The sequence below is a fragment of the Silurus aristotelis genome (genome assembly GCF_946808225.1).
Source record: "Silurus aristotelis genome assembly, chromosome: 3".
Lineage (NCBI taxonomy): Eukaryota > Metazoa > Chordata > Actinopteri > Siluriformes > Siluridae > Silurus > Silurus aristotelis.
In genome coordinates, this window is record NC_139576.1 from 11,245,999 (window position 1) to 11,265,326 (window position 19,328).

Below are 19,328 nucleotides of genomic sequence, written 5' to 3' on the forward strand. Positions count from 1 at the left end.
TTTCTGGTGTAAAGAAATAATTTGCTTTCTCAGGTCTTGTAACATTTCTATGCCATGTGGTGCCATTGCTGACAGCATGAAATGGGAAGGGATTTTCTTTAAGTAACACTTTGATTTTCCAAATTATTTTGAGAAAGACGGCCAAATCTTAAACGGTAATAAGGAAATATCAATGGCGTTCTGTATTATATTATTAACCTTTCATTTCAAAACCCATCAAAAGGGTTGGAGCAACTTGGTCAGCTGGTTGTTTGAAATGCAACAGGAAAGAAAGAGCATGTTGCTCAGTTCAGTGTTCGTGTGGTGGTCTACAGATATGCTCTTCACCATCTCTCTCGTTGTGCTTTCAGTCATCCATTCATGTGGTAATGTATTCTGTATTAAATATTTAAAATGTATATGTGCAATTTTAAATTAATGATTGATTTTTTTTTATAATTTAAAGCAGTAAAGGAAGCATTACAATGTTTTCAGCGTTATGTTCCTCATGTTTTTTTTGTTTTTTTTTTGTTAGGGGGAATGGAGAGTAGTATTATTGGAGGAAAAGTAGCAATACCACACTCCCGACCCTACATGGTGTCTGTCCAGAATGACAAAAAACACGAGTGTGGTGGTCTTCTTATCAGAAAGAATTATGTGCTGACTGCAGCTCACTGTGCTGAGTATGTGTTTGTCTTTTTGTTCATGTATAAAATTTTCTGTATAACAAGTTTATATAGTCAAATGATATACATTATCTGTGACACTAGCAACATAGAATATTCTGGAAAGGGGCAGCTGGAAGTGGTACTGGGAGCTCACAACATCAGTAAAAAGGAGCACGAGCAGCAAAGAATCAAAGTGAAGAAATGCATCAAGCATCCATGTTACAGGAAGAATGAACGTGCAAATGATATCATGCTCCTGAAGGTACGTCTTTATAATTTTTGCTTCTATTCATGTAGTGAAAATCAGCTGTCCGCTCAAACATCACCTAAGTCACTAATCTGTTACAGCTGAAATCCAATGCCAAGCTGAACAAAAATGTGACGGTTATTGCTCTTCCAAAGAAAGACAAGGACATTCCCGCCAATCGGTTATGTTCAATTGCTGGCTGGGGCAAGACAGCACAGAACAGCGCAGCATCGAATGTCCTAAAAGAAGCAACTCTCAAAATAATGTCCAACTCTGAGTGCAAGGATGCTTGGCAGATGTATTTTGACAGCTATAACATGATCTGCACCAACGTTGATGGGAAAAATGCATTTTGTCAGGTACTGCATTGTAGCGTTCAGTGAAAACATTTAAATATTTTACAGCATGTGGGTCGATCCAACAGATGAGCTCCTTTAGCTCTAATTGCTGAAGACTTTAATGTTTAACTGTTAATGCTCGGTGGGTCAGAACTGTTTTTACAACATTATGCAGGTGGTTATAATATTATGCCTGATTGGTGACTATAAAGTTGTGCTGGTCAGTGTATATATAATATTTGATATGAAAAAAAAAATGACCAAATCGAAATTGTCTGTTTAGAACATCCGAATGTTAAAGTACAACTTATTGTATTTTTTTATTCTCTTATTTTCTCTACAGGGTGATTCAGGGAGTCCACTTATCTGTGATAATCAGCCACAAGGAATAGCAGCATATACATTCAGTGGAAACTGCCTAAATGACAAATATCCAGAGGTATATATGAAGATCTCTTCCTTTTTGCCATGGATTAAACAAGTTATAGGATAGAAAGTGAACACAATGGAAGTAACCATGATTCAATAAAATATACACTGCATACATTACATTTGTCTTTTTTTATTGAATATCTGTCGAGTGACCTTTGGTGGGTAATTAATAAAAATAATTAAATAATTACTATAGAGTAATATTTTAACTACAGCAAAGCTAACCTATACAGTTTCAGGTCTGATGCTAAGATGTAGAGGTGGTGGGTTTGTCAGACAGGAAGAGAAAAAAAGCCACAAGCCTATATAATGTTTGTACACACTCAGTAACTGTGGTAACATAAAATCTGTGTAAAATGTAAGCATAAATAATTATTTTTAGTTGCAATTAGCTTTGAGGCTAAAAAAAAGTCAGCACAGTGCCCATCAGTTTACAGACTGAGTTCATGATTCTGTTAAAAGTGAAAACTGCATGTGTAACTTTACACTGGTCTCAGGTCTTTGCAGAAATATCTGTCTTGAGTGATCAATCTTGTGTCTGACTATTAAAACCATTAAAATGTGTTGCATGCACAGAGCCACAGTGTAGTGCAGTGGCACACATCTACACATAAGGGGAGAGAAAAACCTTTGAGAGAAAAAGCATTAAGCCTCTTTTGACATGATGCATTTTTACATTATGAAAAAAAAAGTTTTACTTTACACAATGGGCACTGATGCAAATTGCACAATACATCCATTACCTCCTCAGTCTCACATCAGTCCATCAGTAACAGATCTGATAACTAATGGTCAAATAGATAATGGTCAGAATGTCAGATAACCTGGTCAAATGAACACATTGTAGTGTTATATCTATGATTTATTACAAGACCCCAAAAATACCTGTTGTCAGGTTAGGTTTTTCACATTCATGTTTCTTTGTTACGTGATGTTTTGTAAAGTAGTAAAAGGTGTATCTGCACTTTCATCTGCTTTTTACATTTTCATAAACAACTGTGGTGAAAGGTTATAGGCAATATCATCAGATCATACATGACTAAAAGCACAAGCCTCTGTCATGTTTTCATACATTTAGTTGTACTGAAGTTTTTTGAAGTTGAAATGCTTCCCGCCTATTAATTATGTCATCTATGAGCAAGAACAAGACAGAATGTGAAACTACATACATGTGACAAACTTACTTTTTGTACTCATTTTTCAGCTAAAATTCCTCAAATCTGAACAAAAAAAAGCAAATTCTTGCTCATCTGACTCTGAATCTGGTTTATTTTTACTTCTTATTCTTTGCTGGAGAATCACTTCCCAATAATATTAGACATCAGAGCGACACATCATCAGAGGCATCAGTATCTATAATATAGCCTGCTTTTCTTCTCTAATACATTTTGACAAATGAATTGTACTGAAAATGAATTACTAAAAACTAGGAAGTTAAACAAACCTTTCTTTGTCATAATAATATTTTATAACAATTATTACCTTTACAGAGACAGTAGGCCTGTTATATTCTCTCTTACATCTACACAAGTATTGCACTTATGACCCACTTCATAGGAATACACGTATTAGGCTTTATGACACTGTTTCTAGCCTGTAGAAAAATACAAGATAAAAGCTATGAGTACAGGTTAATGGGAGAGTAGTACAGAAACAGGTTACAGCAACGGGTTAATGAGAGAGTAGTATATTGAGATTGCATTTTTATCGATGTAACAAAATTATTAACAGCTAAATTAACAATAAATTATTCTAAAAATTACATTTAATGACCTGATAAATGTTTCCTTCATGCTCCTTTCGGAGATGGCATTTTAAGGCACTGAATATTTTCAGCTATTGTTGAAAGACCTTAGAGCCTTAATTGTTTGATGAATATACAATATATCATACTATTTAGCTTTTATCAAGAAGCCACTAGCTTCCCATGCTTTGGCCTTCTAAAAATATTTTACCTTTAAGGAAGCCTTTTTTTTTATAATTAGTGTGTGTGGCCATTGTTGTCTATGACTGTTGCAGAAACACTGAAACATTCTGTACATGTTGAAGAGCAGCGCAGATACATACACTATATTGGCAAAAGTATTGGGTCACCTGGTCATGAGATTTTTGAGCATTGCATTCCACATTCAGTCGCAGTTTGGACTTATAATTCCCTCCACTCTTCTGGGAAGCTGTTTTAGAACCAAACTAGATTTTGGTGTTCGCTTATAGATATTTGTGTTCATCAGCCACAAGGGTATTACGAAAGGCAGGTACTGATGTAGGTGAGGAGACCTGGGGTGCACTCAGCGTTCCGATTTATACCAAAGGTTTTTAGGAGGGATGAGCTCAGAGCTCAATAAAAGGCCACTCAAGATCTTTCTTTGCGAAGCATGTAAATCAGATCTTCAAGAAGCTCATTTTGTGCACAGGGGCATTGCCATGCTGGAACAGGTTTGGGGGTAAAGTAAAGGAAAAAATGTATTATAGCAAACCTAAAGACGTACTATACAATTGAGTGCCTCCAGCTTTGTGGTAACAGTTTGGAAAAGAACTACATATGGCAGGAAAGGTCAGGTGACCCAATACTTTTGGCAATATAGTGAATGTTAACACAGACAAGTACAAACAAAGTAAGAGAGAAAGTCATAAAAGAGCTAGTGGTAGGCTAAGTTATGGCCTAATGCACTTTGGAAATATGACTGGCATCAGGTGTCCCATAACCCAGTGAATTTTGGTGCTACATCCAGCGCCTCTTCACTCCCACATCAATACTGCCAGTAACTTTAATTAGTAAAGGTGGTCAAATGAATATGAAATATTCCATTTACGTGTAAGCCTTATTGCAAAACTTAATATATGCCTGGTGTTGTGTGGATTGTAGGTGTAAGTTCTAAAAGTGTGTACGAAGGTTCCATACCTCATTCTGCCCTTTTGAGTCTCTCCTCTCCTCTCCTCTCCTCTCGTCTAGTTAGGTGTTTATGTATTTTATAGATCTTCTTATAGCTTAGGCCATCTTTGCCCTAGGCTATAAGAAGCTATACAATCCTCAGTGAGTCTTTGCCATGAGGTGCCATGTTCAACATCTAGTGGTCAGTCAAAGCACCAAATTTTAACTCTAATAAAAGATACACAGATGATACATAGGACATGTGGCTTTGCATGGTTAAGTAACATACAGCTGTTATCACTTAGGGTGTACTCACTTTTGTTGCCAGATATTTAAAAAATAAAGGTTAAAATCAAGAGTTATTTTCAATAGACCGTAAATCAAATATCATATATCAAAGTGTAATATATATAATATATTACATAATATATATATATATATATATATATGTGTGTGTGTGTGTGTGTGTGTGTGTGTTTGTATATTACACACTTTGGATCAATCGTCTTTGTAGATTTTATAGTTTTCTTCCAAATATATTTAAGAAATCAATGGGTGAATACTCATGTGAATAATTGTTTAAGAAAAGTTTCTTTATTCATCTAATTCATGTAAACATTATATACAATTATATGAAGTACAGGTTTGCTAATATAGCAAATACAGCATATTTATCAAAATGGATAAATTAAAGACTTTTATTAAATAAAGTAAACAGAAATAAAAAAAATCCCTATCATTAAGGATAAATCATTGTTTAACATCATAAGCAGATACAGAAAGGATTATTTTTGAGCAATTATATTATGTGGCTCATGACGTGGAAACAGGATAAGGACCTGCTGTTTACAAATTAAGCTTTAAGAAAAAATTAAGAAAGTACAGTCTCCTTTTCCCAGTCAATGTTTTATACAATTGTACATTTTACACATGCAAAGGATCAGCCTAGATGTTGCATAAATGAGTTGTTGTGTAAAATATGTAAACACACTTTAAGTGAGTCTTATTCTCCCGTCACTATATAAAAAAATAGAAGAGGTCTTTTAATGGTCAAATAGAAGTGAGAGCAAGTTTGGTAAATTTTACAGGTTGTGAAACCACAAGCCTCTGAAGTATTTCCACACGTTTAGTCGTAGTGAAAACTCTTGAAGTTGAAGCGCTTCCTCTCTGTGAAACCGGTCATCTACAAACAAAAAACAGGACAAAATGAAAAATTACAGCAACAATAAGAAAATGTGACCATTTTTTTAAATACATCTTTTTTTATGGCTGTTTATGCTGCAAAACATTACACCATGGTGGTCATCAAGTAAAACACTGCATAGTACAATGTTAAACAGTAAAACAGAACACACACTCACCTGACTCGGGTCTCTACTGAAATATCTCTTCTCTATAACCTGTTGGTTTAAACACGATTGCATGACATCAAATTCATTTATGAAACCATGAAATAATACATTAAATATAATAAAACCTTATTTAAAACAATAGAAACATTTAATATTAATACACTAATTTTCTCATGAATAATAAATAACTATTTTAAAAAATTCTTAAAAAAATGGGTTTAATGTCTCATTAGATGCTCCAACATCAGTTTTTTTTTTTTTCATTAAAAATATCAGGTTGGTGGTTTAGTTTCAGGTCAAAATGCCCTGAAAACTTTCACGAGACGTTTGACTTTCTTTGATGAAAATAACTTTTTTAAAGTTTATTATTTCCTACTATCATACACTGTATTTCCAATTTGCCCAGTTTACCCTTTTGTGATAATTTGTGCTATATTATACCATAAATCAGGGGTCACCAGGTTGCCTGCAAGGACCACATGAGTCACCCGAGGGCCTTTTCTAAAAACAGCTCACCATAGCGCCACTTACCAGTGAGCTGCATCTAGTTTTTTTTGTTGCTATTCTTTTTTTAAATCACATTTGAATTGTTGTGAATTTGAAAATAACAATATTAAAATATAGATGAATAGATATAGATGAATATCATTAAATATTAATAACAACATACAATTAAAGGTAAATTGAGCAAATTTGTTATTTCAGAAGTGTGTATCAAACCCTTCACATTAATGTGTATCCAAGAAGTAGCTCTCAGTTTCTAAAAGGTTGTTGAAATTAATATCAAAATAAATGCTGTAAATGCCACTTGACATGACTTGAAGAAATGAACGAATAGGATCCGGAAAATTCCGCAGATCCACCACAGATACTGGAGTTGTCTTGTTACCTTGTCAAAAAATCTGCTCAGTTTTACAGCATTAGATGAGCCAGCAGCAAAGTAGCGTGGATTTGTACAGTCCTGAATAACAGACAAATGTGATCAAATAATAAACAATTAGAACAGGATTACATGGAAATTGTAGATAACAAAATATTATAGAATAAACTTTTCCTGGCATTTACAGTCTCCCACTGTGAGAATCACCCACCAGGTTAATCTCTTCTGCGTTGAAATCTTCAGACAGGAAGGCGGTGCGAGTCAGGACGTCATTCCTCTTGTTTTCAGGAATCTGATCGTACTTCGTGCCAATTAGCAGGAGAGGGACGGTGTTGTCTGCAAACTGCTCTCGGTCATAATCCCTGCATGATATCCACAGGAGTAAAACTAAGAGTTATATGCATGTGCTTATACTTATGTATAGAAATCACTGTAAGAGTGCTGAAGCATCATAGTTTAGTATTCTTTACAGGTACACACAAGGAGCTAATCAGGCCTCATTGCTTTAATTTGACATAAAACTGAGACCGACTCACCCATTTGACACAATGACACCTGTAGGAGAAGAGTCTTTGCTCAATGCCTCCATTGACCAGCGACACAGATTCTGGGAGGATTTTTTGTTGGTCAGATCATGAACTAAAATAATGCCTGGGGGAAAAAAAGATTCAGTAACACACATCCACCTTTACACAAGAGCATATTTATTTCCTTAAAAATATTAAATGCCAGTGTAATTATCCAGATCTAAACCTGGATGTCATGGTCACTGTTTATCCATCAAGGCATTCTTATGCTCCATTCCCACATACAAAATTATCAGTGGTTTTGCTAACATACCATTAACTGAATTGTAGAAAACGGCTCTGGTGCTTTTAACACTACTGGCGCTTCCCACAGAGCCTCCAACATCCCACAGTTCAATGTAGTAAGTCTTCTCCTCTGGAGTACCTTCTTTATAGTCATGGACCTGCAGACACGAAGCAATCAACAAGGTGAATTCCTTTAGAATAAAAAGTAGCAAAATGTGTGTCAAGATAATAAATGAGATTTGAAATAGAAACAGTGTAAACAGTAAAACAGTGTAAATGTGCTAAATGTTTTCTGAGATAAATCAAGTGAAGGGATGCAAATTTTTTAGCTTGTTACTAAAGAATTCTTGTATCTCACATGCTGATTCATAATTAAACCTGATTCATCAGACCATCCAACCTTCTTCAATTGCTCAGTGGTCCAGTTCTGATGCTCATGTGCCCATTGTTGTGGCTTTTGGCAGTGGACAGAGGTCAGCATGGGCACTTTGTCTGGTCTGTAGCCCCGTACACATTAAACAGCGATACATCGTGTATTTCGACACCTTTCTATTATAACCAGCATTAACTTCTTCAGCAATTGAACTACAGGAGATCATCTGTTGGATCAGACCACGCGGTCCAGCCTTCGCTCCCAATGAGCATCATGAGCCTCAGCCGCCCATGACCCTATCATCGGTTCACCACGGTTTCTTCCTTGGACCACTTTGATACATACTGATCACTGCAGACCAGGAACATCCCACAAGAACTGCAGTTTTGGAGATGCTCTGACCCAGTCGTCCAGCCTTCACAATTTGGCTCTTTTGTTGAGTGAGTCATAAGACTCCTTACGCTTTCCCATTTTCCTGCTTCTAACACATCAAATTTGAGGACAAAATGTTCACTTGCTGCTTGATATGTCCCACCCACTAACAGGTGCCATGATAAGGAGATAATCAGTGTTATTCACTTCACCTCTCAGTGGTCATTATGTTATGCCTGATCGGCATATTTCTGTTAAGCTGCTTTGTGAAAAATCTATTGATAATAATGCTGTACAAATAAATTGAATTAAGAATTACCCTGACATCCACAGAACAGCCAACTGTCCATGAAGGATTTCCCAAAACTTGATTATGGCACAACAGGTGAACTAAAGATGACTTTCCAACACCTAGAAACACACAAGTCATAAAGACAGCATGAGTAACCAAAAAGTTGGTATTGTTAAATCTAGAAATGACATGCAGTGAGCTGAATGGCGGGTGAAGCACTGAGCCAGATTTATACATATATAAACCCAAAGGGATTAAATTCTTAATAACTTGGTTTGATTAGTCGATGTTATTTGGGTGTAATATAACCAGTACTTGTTCTCTTGCATTCGCACATCATTTTGGCAGGTGTAATGGCTCCCTCTCATGGTACCTGGTACTTATTGCAGTTTTATTGACAGCAACAAACCTAAATATATTTTATACTGACGTGGAAGACAATACCTATGGAAGGCAATGACATGCAAGTAAGAGTCTACAAACTTCATATTGGTAATACAGGCACAAGTTGACAATAAGAAAAAAAAATTATAATATTACAGTTATGGCAATAGCATTCCATCTAGAAATGTTGCCCATATTGTTACATCTAAATATGTTGGCCATATCGTTACTTCTAGATATGGTTCGCTCTATATATGTTGGTCATATAGTTACATCTAGATATACATCTGGATATGCATCATTTATATATTGTTATATCTCAATGTGTTGGCCGTGTTAGATACATTGGCCAGATCGTTACATCTAGATGCCGTTACATCTATACATGTTAACCATATTGTTATATTTAGATATAGTTACATCTAGAAATGTTGGCCATGTTGTTACATTTTGATAGTTACCTCTAGATTGTTTGCAATAAAGTTACATAAATGTTGTCACACCTATATATTGTTACATCTATATGTTATAAAGTTATAAACCATTTCACTGCATGTCGTACTCTGTAAGTATGTGTATGTGACAAATAAAATTGAATTTGATTTGACATCTATATACAGTGGGTACAGAAAGTATTCAGACCCCCTTAAATTTTTCACTCTTTGTTATATTGCAGCCATTTGCTAAAATCATTTAAGTTAATTCTTCTTCCTCATGAATGCACACACAGCTCCCCATACTGACAGAAAAACACAGAATTGTTGACATTGTTGCAGATTTATTAAAAAAGAAAAACTGAAATATCACATGGTCCTTCAGTATTCAGACCCTTTGCTGTGACACTCATATATTTAACTCAGGTGCTTTCCATTTCTTCTGATCATCCTTGAGATGGTTCTACACCTTCATTTGAGTCCAGCTGTGTTTGATTATACTGATTGGACTTGATTAGGAAAGCCACACACCTATCTATATAAGACCTTCCAGATCACAATGCATGTCAGAGCAAATGAGAATCATGAGGTCAAAGGAACTGCCTGAAGAGCTCAGAGACAGAATTGTGGCAAGGCACAGATCTGGCCAAGGTTACAAAAGATTTCTGCTGCACTTAAGGTTCCTAAGAGCACAGTGGCCTCCATAATCTTTAAATGGAAGACGTTTGGGACGACCAGAACCCTTCCTAGAGCTGGCCGTCCGGCCAAACTGAGCTATCGGGGGAGAAGAGCCTTGGTGAGAGAGGTAAAGAAGAACCCAAAGATCACTGTGGCTGAGCTCCAGAGATGCAGTCAGGAGATGGGAGAAAGTTGTAGAAAGTCAACCATCACTGCAGCCCTCCACCAGTCGGGGCTTTATGGCAGAGTGGCCCGACGGAAGCCTCTCCTCAGTGTAAGACACATGAAAGCCCGCATGGAGTTTGCTAAAAAACACCTGAAGGACTCCAAGATGGTGAGAAATAAGATTCTCTGGTCTGATGAGACCAAAATAGAACTTTTTGGTCTTAATTCTAAGCGGTATGTGTGGAGAAAACCAGGCACTGCTCATCACCTGTCCAATACAGTCCCAACAGTGAAGCATGGTGGTGGCAGCATCATGCTGTGGGGGTGTTTTTCAGCTGCAGGGACAGGACGACTGGTTGCAATCGAGGGAAAGATGAATGCGGCCAAGTACAGGGATATCCTGCACAAAAACCTTCTCCAGAGTGCTCTGGACCTCAGACTGGGCTGAAGGTTTACCTTCCAACAAGACAATGACCCTAAGCACACAGCTAAAATAACGAAGGAGTGGCTTCACAACAACTCTGTGACTGTTCTTGAATGGCCCAGCCAGAGCCCTGACTTAAACCCAATTGAGCATCTCTGGAGAGACCTAAAAATTGCTGTCCACCAACGTTTACCATCCAACCTGACAGAACTGGAGAGGACCTGCAAGGAGGAATGGCAGAGGATCCCCAAATCCAGGTGTGAAAGACTTGTTGCATCTTTCCCAAAAAGACTCCTGGCTGTATTAGATCAAAAGGGGGCTTCTACTAAATACTGAGCAAAGGGTCTGAATACTTAGGACCATGTGATATTTCAGTTTTTCTTTTTTAATAAATCTGCAACAATGTCAACAATTCTGTGTTTTTCTGTCAGTATGGGGTGCTGTGTGTACATTCATGAGTAAGAAGAATGAACCTAAATGATTTTAGCAAATGGCTGCAATATAACAAAGAGTGAAAAATTTAAGGGGGTCTGAATACTGTCAAACGTACAGTGGGTACGGAAATGTTTACATCTAGATTTCATTACATCTAGATACATTGGCCATATTGTTACATCTAGAAATCTTGGGCATATTGTTACATTTAGATAGTTACATCTGGCCATACTGTTACATCTAGATAGGTTGGCCATATTGTTTCATCTAGATAGGTTGGCCATATTGTTACATCTAGATATGTTACATCTGGCCATATTGTTACATCTAGAAATCTTGGCAATATTGTTACATCTAGATAAGTTGGCCATAGCGTTACTTCAAGCTATTGTTACATCTGGATGTACTGCCATGTTGTTACATCTAGCTATTGTTACATCAAGAAATGTTGTCCATAACGTTACAGCTAAATATGTTGGCCAACCACGACCATGAAAAGGTGAATAAAATTCTTTAAATTTCACTATTTATCCCAATGTTTGTCCTCTCTCATCTCAAACCTTAGATTAAGTCTGAGTATATAAAATTTGAAATAAAAAATAAAATTCGATAAGACTCAGCAAAATCTCACAATCTCACCCAAATCCACTCATTAGTTCTGCTCACAGTTTCCTGTCGCTTACCTGAATCTCCCAAGACTAACACTTTCACTCTGTCAAGCGAGGACATCTTTATCTCCTCTATGACTCTCAAGTTTGTGGATCTATAAAAGTGCTTCCTGCTGGACAAAATTAAAGTCTAACAAACATCGGAAAGCTTGGAAAGTAATTGGTTGAATATTAAATAGAGGTTGTTGTCCTATATTCGAGCACGGCTCGCTATCGAGAGAACGTATTTCGATATACAGCCTAAGTAGTGAATTATAATGTGTTATGCGTCGTGTATGACGTTTATGCAGTGCTTGTCGGGACTCTTGTCGTACTTCCGGTTGGTACGAACACGGGGGGCGTGACTTGAGCCAGAACAGGAAGTTCTCTGAGATAGACAACACAGAAAGCCGGTGTAGTTTTTTTTTTATTGGATTTCTGTAAGAAAGAAAGCCTCATGGCCGCGGGAGGGATGAAACTGTCGAGTGTATGCTGTCTGCTCTTGTGTTTGATAGCGACAGTGCTCGCAGGGTGAGTGACAGCCATTTGTTTTGGCGCTGTTTGATTTACTTTGTCCGTTGATACATCGAGCTGCCGGCTGGTCCACATGTTCATCTGTGATTGGTCTGTGCTCCTCTTACAGCTGGCTGGGAAGAACAGTGAGGAAAGCTGAAAAAAACCCACTTACAATAAAAGGGCGATTTAAGGGGTTTTATGTTGATTTATAAAATGTAGATGTTCACAGGATTTTGTGATGTTTTTTATAATGGAGTAGATCATGTCTCTGGATCAGTGCTGTTTGAATGAAAGCCATGTACATTGATCTCAACACAAGAGTAACAACAATAATCTTATATGATCTTAAACTTTTTGTACATCAGTCTGCATTTTTCTTTTTTGGAGGGGGGGTAGGGAAATTTGCCTACCAGGAAATAAATAAATAGATTGATTGATAGATAACTTTATTATTCACAAAGACAAATTCGACACAGGAAACGAGATGGCCTATGTAGATCTGTATTAATGTATCCAGTAAAAGCTCCATCAGAACAGAGGTGATGTTTTGTTGTTGTTTCTTCAGGAGAGATTTCTACAAGATCCTCGGAGTGAGTAAATCAGCATCTATTAAAGAAATCAAAAAAGCCTACAGAAAGCTGGCACTGCAGCTGCATCCTGACCGAAACCAAGACGACCCCAAAGCCCAGGACAAATTTGCAGATCTTGGAGCTGCTTATGAGGTCGGTGTGTCTTCATTGTATTGCACAGTGCTGGAAGGGAAGGTGCAACCAAAACACGTGTTAAACAAGCTAATAACGACACCGGGGGACTTTTTTGGTGCTGCACAAACAACCTCCGTGTTGTATTTTTTTTTTTATTCTGCTATGGTGCTCATATTATGTCATTAGAAGCACTGGGTCGCTATTTATAATAAACCCACCCAATTTTATTCATTTCGCGGCTGTAGATCTACACAATATGCTGTATATTACTGGTTGAAATCATGGGCGAATTTGATTGGTGGAAAAAAACGTGTGGCTTCTTCTGATTGGTCCAAACGCCACCTGACTGGTAGCTTTGAAAACCCGACGTGGATTTGACATGTATTCACTCACATGCAAATTAAATCCCTTTCTTTTTAAATTCACTTCTATTTTTAGGAATTGAAGTTTGAAGATCTTGAAGATTTATATTCATTCAAAACAGTTGTTCTTCAAGTAAAATTCCTGTGTGTTATTGGTTTCTGTTGAACTCAGGTGCTGTCAGATGAGGAAAAGAGGAAACAGTATGATGCTTATGGAGAAGAGGGACTGAAAGAAGGCCATCACAGCTCACACGGTGATATCTTTTCTAGGTATGTATTTAAAATAAATAATACAAATACACATTTGCATGCATGGAGAAATAAGTTATAGCAAAATACTTCACACTGAGGTGGTAACTAATGTTATACATGTATTTAACACTTACTGAGCACCTACCCATTCATAAAATCGTCTTGTCAGCCTATCATGTTGGAGATACAGGCCAGTAGCCTTATATAATGTTCACATCAACTTTAGAAATGTGCAGGCTCGGTGATTTTGAACATATCATGATCGTTGGTGTCACGTGGGTTGGTTTAAATATTTCTGAAACTGCCGATCGTTTCAGATTTTCACAACAGAGGCAACAGTCTCTAGAGTTTACTTAGAAGAGTGCAATAAAGAATAAACCTCTAGTGAGCTCTTCTGGATGGAAATACTCCTTGTATCTGGAAGGAAATGCACATTAAACAGAGCAGCAGAGAACTGGCAGATTGGTTCAAGCTGACAAGGGTTAAAGTAGCTCAGCTCTCACCTCTGTACCCTCTATATAAGCTAAAAAGCCTTTTAGAATGCATTGAACTGTGAGACAGTTGGGCCGAAATGGCAGAAAGGCACACCAGGTTCCAATTCTGTTAGCCAAGAACAGAAAGCCGAGGCAGACGTTTCCTCAAACTCACCAAAATCTTGATTTCTGCTCAAGTACAGCAGGAATCCATAAACCTAACCTGCATTGTGTCAACAGTTCAGGCTGGTGGAGGTGGTGTATTGATATGGTGAATTTATTTGTCACACTCTGGGCTTGGTAATACCAATCAGTCATCTCGAAAATGCCACAGTCTGTTGGAGTATAGTTGCTGACCAGGTGCATCCCCTGAAAAGGTGCAGGATTTGTATGTTGCAAACATGTCAACATTTACCAGAATCTCAAAGAAACATTATGTGAAATCCATCCCATGAAGAATTGAAGCCCCAACCCAGCATTATTATAATGTTTCTAATAAAGACATTAGTGAGTGTTTTTCTATAAAATCATGTCCAGATGTGTTTTGTTTCGTTTATACCATAGCAATTTGCCAATGATAAAATATTTTTTTTATATATTCCTGAATAACATGTGCTATTTAGACATCTGTAAAAACCAGTTTTTATTATTATTTATTATATAACAGTCTCTCACCAACCTACTGCTGTAAATAATCAACACCTTCTCAAATGCATTAAACACATTCAACTTAAATACAAGCATCCATGGTTAAGATTTTTGAGACTGATTTTTTTGAGTGTATTATCATTAGGTGTATCTAATGGAAACAGCATGTGACTACATGCATTAATCATGTTTTGTTCTTCTCTTTCCAGCTTGTTCATAAGAAATGATGTATTTACAATGGTTCACGAATAAAATCAGGACTAAAATAAAATAAACTAGTAAATTCAATTCAGATTTAAATAGATTACAAAATAAAGCTTGGTGTAGCATTACAGATCATTGCATTATGGTCAATAAAAAGCATTTCAATAATTACCCAATTGACCTAATTTCTGATATCAGACATGAACATACATAAACACTGGTATCTGTTGAGCTGTGCCTTAGTGTTTCTGTCTATTTTTGTTGCAGTTTCTTCGGAGACTTTGGGTTTATGTTTGGTGGGAACAGACAACAACAAGACCGAAACATTCCAAGAGGAAACGACATTGTGCTGGATCTTGAGGTTACACTGGAGGAAGTTTATTCCGGAAATTTTGTAGAGGTACAAATATTTATTTTGCATAATGTGGCGTGTGGAAAGTATTTGTACGGTGTAAAATGTCAGTCCTTAAACATACAGCTAAATATAAGTTATTAATTAATACAGATTACTCACTCCAATTATCCATTAGACATTTTCCCTACTACACCAATCAGGCATAAAAGTATGATATTATAACATTATGACCAGTGAAGTGAATAACACTGATTATCTCCTTATCGTGGCACCTGTTTGTGTGCAGGATGTATAAGGCAGCAAGTGACCATTTTGTTCTCAAAGTTGATGTGTTAGAAGCAGGAAAAATGGGCAAGCATAAGGATTTGAGAGAGTTTGGCCCTTGTCCTTCCTTGGAGCACTTTTGATGAATACTGACCACTGCACACCAGGAACATCCCACAAGAGCTGCTCCTGGTGTGCAGTGGTCAGTATCCATCAAAAGTGCTCCAAGGAAGGAACCAGTCGTGAACCGACAACTGGGTCATGGGCGGCCAAGGCCATGCGAAGGCTGGACTGTGTGGACCAACAGATGAGCTACTGTAGCTCAAAATTCTAAAGTTTATGCTGTTAATGCTCAACGGGTCAGAACTGTTTTGGTAGCAACGATATTAGGCAGGTGGTCATGCCTGATCGGTGGCCATAAAGAACTGGATTTGGATCTGAATTTGGTTACTGTTCGTATTGTTTATGCAAACACATTCCAATAATGAGAATTTAATGGTAATTTATGGTAATGTATAGTAGATCATTAACTCTGATGAAATATTTAGTAGTTAGCAGATGAGATTTTTTTTATAGCAGGATATTGAATTAACTGAACCACAGAGCTGTAAAATATTGCTTATCCTTATTTTTAATACCTGTTGTTTGTTTGCTTTTCTGTCATGATGTAGGTGGTTCGAAACAAACCGGTTGCCAAAGAGGTCCCAGGCAAAAGAAAATGCAACTGTCGCCAGGAGATGAGAACCACGCAGCTCGGGCCAGGCCGCTTCCAAATGACCCAGGAAGTAGTCTGTGATGAATGCCCTAATATTAAGTAAGATTGCTACACCTTTTGTGAGGAGACTGTGCACTGTAGTAGCGTGCACACACAGGATAAATAATGCTGCCACTGTTTGCAGACTTGTGAACGAAGAGAGGACATTAGAAGTGGAGATCGAGCAGGGAGTGAGGGATGAGATGGAGTACCCCTTCATTGGTGAAGGTACTGTGTGACTGTACAGAAACAGTCGATGTACCGCACTTTAGATTTTTCCGAAGTTTCAGGTGTGGGTGCCTGGCAAATCAGTAATGTGTTTTATTTCCTTGTGTGCAGGTGAACCCCATATTGACGGAGAACCTGGAGATCTTCGCTTCCGCATTAAAGTCTTAAAGTATGATGACTATTTAAATGCATAGTAAACAGTTCTGGCACAATACTTTTTGTTTTCCATCATGTGATTGATTTAATGAAGTGGGTCTGAATCTGATGACAAATATTGCAGTTTATTGTTTAGCTAATTGAGAATGTTGTGATCAATGTAGGTGATTCTGCAACCATAATGTAGTATATAAAAAAGCAAATATAGAAATGGGCTTAATTTGCATTAACAGTGCAAGCGAAACTGTTTCTGTATGTGTGATTCTCTCCTATAATAGCTTATTCTATGCATTTGGTTCTCCAGGCACCCGGTATTTGAGCGCAGAGGCGATGACCTGTACACAAATGTAACAATCACCCTGGCAGAGGCTCTGGTTGGCTTTGAAATGTTTATCAAACATTTGGATGGCCACCAGGTAAACGTTCCAGATATCACACAAACACACACATACACACATACATGGACTATTATGCTGCTTTTTAGGTTCCCACGATCTCTCATACAAATTGTTACTTCTCATTTTACAGGTTCACATTGTGAGGGATAAAATTACCAAGCCTGGAGCTCGAATCTGGAAGAAGGGTGAAGGACTTCCCAACTTCGACAACAACAACATCCGTGGATCGCTTATAATAAGCTTTGACATAGACTTCCCCAAGGATCAGTTTAATGAAGACGAGAAAGCTGGTATGGCAGTAGGAAAGGTTTATTGGTCTAGATTTTGTAATGGTATAATGGGTTTTAGTACAAGACCTATTTGTTTAGCAAAAAAAAAAATCTCCTCCCTAATTTTTGCTCTTGAGATTTTCTGACTGATTCAACATCATCAATGTTTTTCCATCTCTTTTTTTTTGTGTAGATATTAAGAAGCTTTTGAAGCAGACGCCATCTCAGAAGGTTTACAACGGTTTACAGGGATACTGACACACCAGCCAACAAAACCAGGACTGATTTCCCTGTCAAATTCCATACACCACGTAAACACACAAAAAAGAAGCAAGCATGGAGGGTTTATTTATTTTCTCAGACTGTACTCAGGATAGGTTGTCTGTACGTGTGTTTTTTGTTTTATTTTTGATTTGGGACACTTTTAAAAAAAACCGTTTTCTTGAGGTAAGGTTATGGAAAGCAGCAAGGAGTTTTTTTTCTTCCCTATTTTTCCTTGTTTACAGCTTTTGTGATTATAGTTGCAATGTTTGCATTACAGTTTAATAGTTTTTTTTCCCCTTTTCACCAGCTATTACCCAATCATGAATCAACACTGTACTGGAACTGAACTGCCACAAGAAAACACGTTATCAGAGGACATTTTATTTAATTTTTATTTAATTTTTTTTTTTAAAGAAATACCTGCCTCTGTATTGAATGTTGTCAAGATTTAATATTTCCTCATTTTTCAAAAAGGGTTTATATGAATGTGTTCTTTATATGTAGTTATTTTGTTTATCCTTGTACTTCCTTCTTGGAGAATTTCCTGTTTTCCTTTATTTGGGTCATGATTCTTAATTGTAAAATATTTGCTCCACCTTTTTCTATTTTTAACATGTCAGACATCACCTCCATGACCTTGCCTATGATTAAAAGTTTTCATCTGCTGCTAAGTCCTATGCCAGTGTGTTTCCATCAAGGGGACGGCTGCACTAAAATTGTCCAGGTGGCAAGATGTGGAAAGTTTTTCACATGAAGAATTGAAGCTTTATAATAATGTCCCTAACCATCTATTAAACATGCCCCTTTACCACTCAAAGGGAATATGCGGCAATTTAAAACAAAGGAAAAAAAGCATATATAGAGGCTCTGCAAAGTGAAGTCTGCAGTAGGTAAGTGTAAGATAAGTAGAAGGGATAGCTTTCTCTTGTGAAATGAACCAGGCCACAGAGATGATTATCTGGACTGAGTGATGATTATAATACAAAATATCACATGACCTCACTATTTTATTGTTTGAACCAGAGAATTGAGCTAAAGAAGGCATACATAAATTATTAGTTATTAAATACTATACTTTTGAAGTAATTAAGTAATAATATTCGATAAAAAAGTACACATCACTGATGATTGTTAATGAACAAAGCACCATTGATGTGTTAGAAAAGTTCACATTTCTAGTAAAAGCCCATGGATTAAAGGATTTAATTGTATCAATCGGAATTTAATTGGTTTGGTATTGCCAAGCTGCCATTCTAGGCCATTTGAGCAAGGCCCTTAGGGTTTTGTGCTTGTGGAGCACTTTTCATAAAACCTTGAATGGTCATTGTAGGTCTTCACTGGTAATTGGTTGCCGCAGCTGCACCAGCATCATCTCCAGGCAGAAGAGCAGCTTCAGGGAAAGGTTGCTGTCACTGCCTTTCTCCACTGGAGGACTGAGGAAGTCATGCGACTCTTCAATTCTACTCGAAGGGGATGAGTGCTGACTTTCCTCACTGTTCTGCACATCCTTAGCCATTTTGGACTGCACTACACAATGTAGACTATTAACATTAACACTCCGGTTTGCACATAACTCCAAAAAGCAGTGGCACAGGACTCGATAAAAAAAACTGTCTTTTGCACAGACCCTTTTCTTTAACTTACCTTTAGATTTTTTTGTATTTTGTAGTATTTATTACATGCCCTTTTGCCCATGT

General features: G+C 37.2%; 4 protein-coding genes across 4 annotated transcripts in view; 2 read left to right on the forward strand and 2 right to left on the reverse strand.

Moving 5' to 3' along the window:
• The window catches only part of ankrd50l (ankyrin repeat domain 50-like), a 368,466-nt gene that overhangs the window by 122,222 nt on the left and 226,916 nt on the right, over positions 1–19,328 (reverse strand). The gene's annotated exons all lie outside the window — the stretch shown is intronic.
• On the forward strand, positions 206–1,781 carry LOC310723236 (granzyme G-like). Its single transcript, XM_083536010.1, has 5 exons — positions 206–365; positions 515–662; positions 750–909; positions 996–1,253; positions 1,576–1,781. Exons 1-5 carry the CDS (start codon positions 257–259, stop codon positions 1,723–1,725), a joined length of 825 nt encoding a protein of 274 aa, XP_083392136.1. The 5' UTR covers positions 206–256; the 3' UTR covers positions 1,726–1,781.
• On the reverse strand, positions 5,109–12,088 carry rabl3 (RAB, member of RAS oncogene family-like 3). The gene is made up of 8 exons (XM_083537193.1): positions 11,821–12,088; positions 8,645–8,736; positions 7,609–7,738; positions 7,305–7,419; positions 6,980–7,130; positions 6,778–6,849; positions 5,898–5,936; positions 5,109–5,719 (listed from the first exon to the last, which is right to left on the reverse strand). The coding sequence occupies exons 1-8, from the start codon at positions 11,864–11,866 to the stop codon at positions 5,663–5,665; spliced, it is 702 nt and encodes a 233-aa protein (XP_083393319.1). The 5' UTR covers positions 11,867–12,088; the 3' UTR covers positions 5,109–5,662.
• On the forward strand, positions 12,118–18,302 carry dnajb11 (DnaJ heat shock protein family (Hsp40) member B11). The gene is made up of 10 exons (XM_083537129.1): positions 12,118–12,315; positions 12,866–13,022; positions 13,539–13,636; positions 15,211–15,343; positions 16,234–16,376; positions 16,462–16,544; positions 16,656–16,713; positions 17,005–17,116; positions 17,229–17,388; positions 17,561–18,302. The coding sequence occupies exons 1-10, from the start codon at positions 12,242–12,244 to the stop codon at positions 17,623–17,625; spliced, it is 1,083 nt and encodes a 360-aa protein (XP_083393255.1). The 5' UTR covers positions 12,118–12,241; the 3' UTR covers positions 17,626–18,302.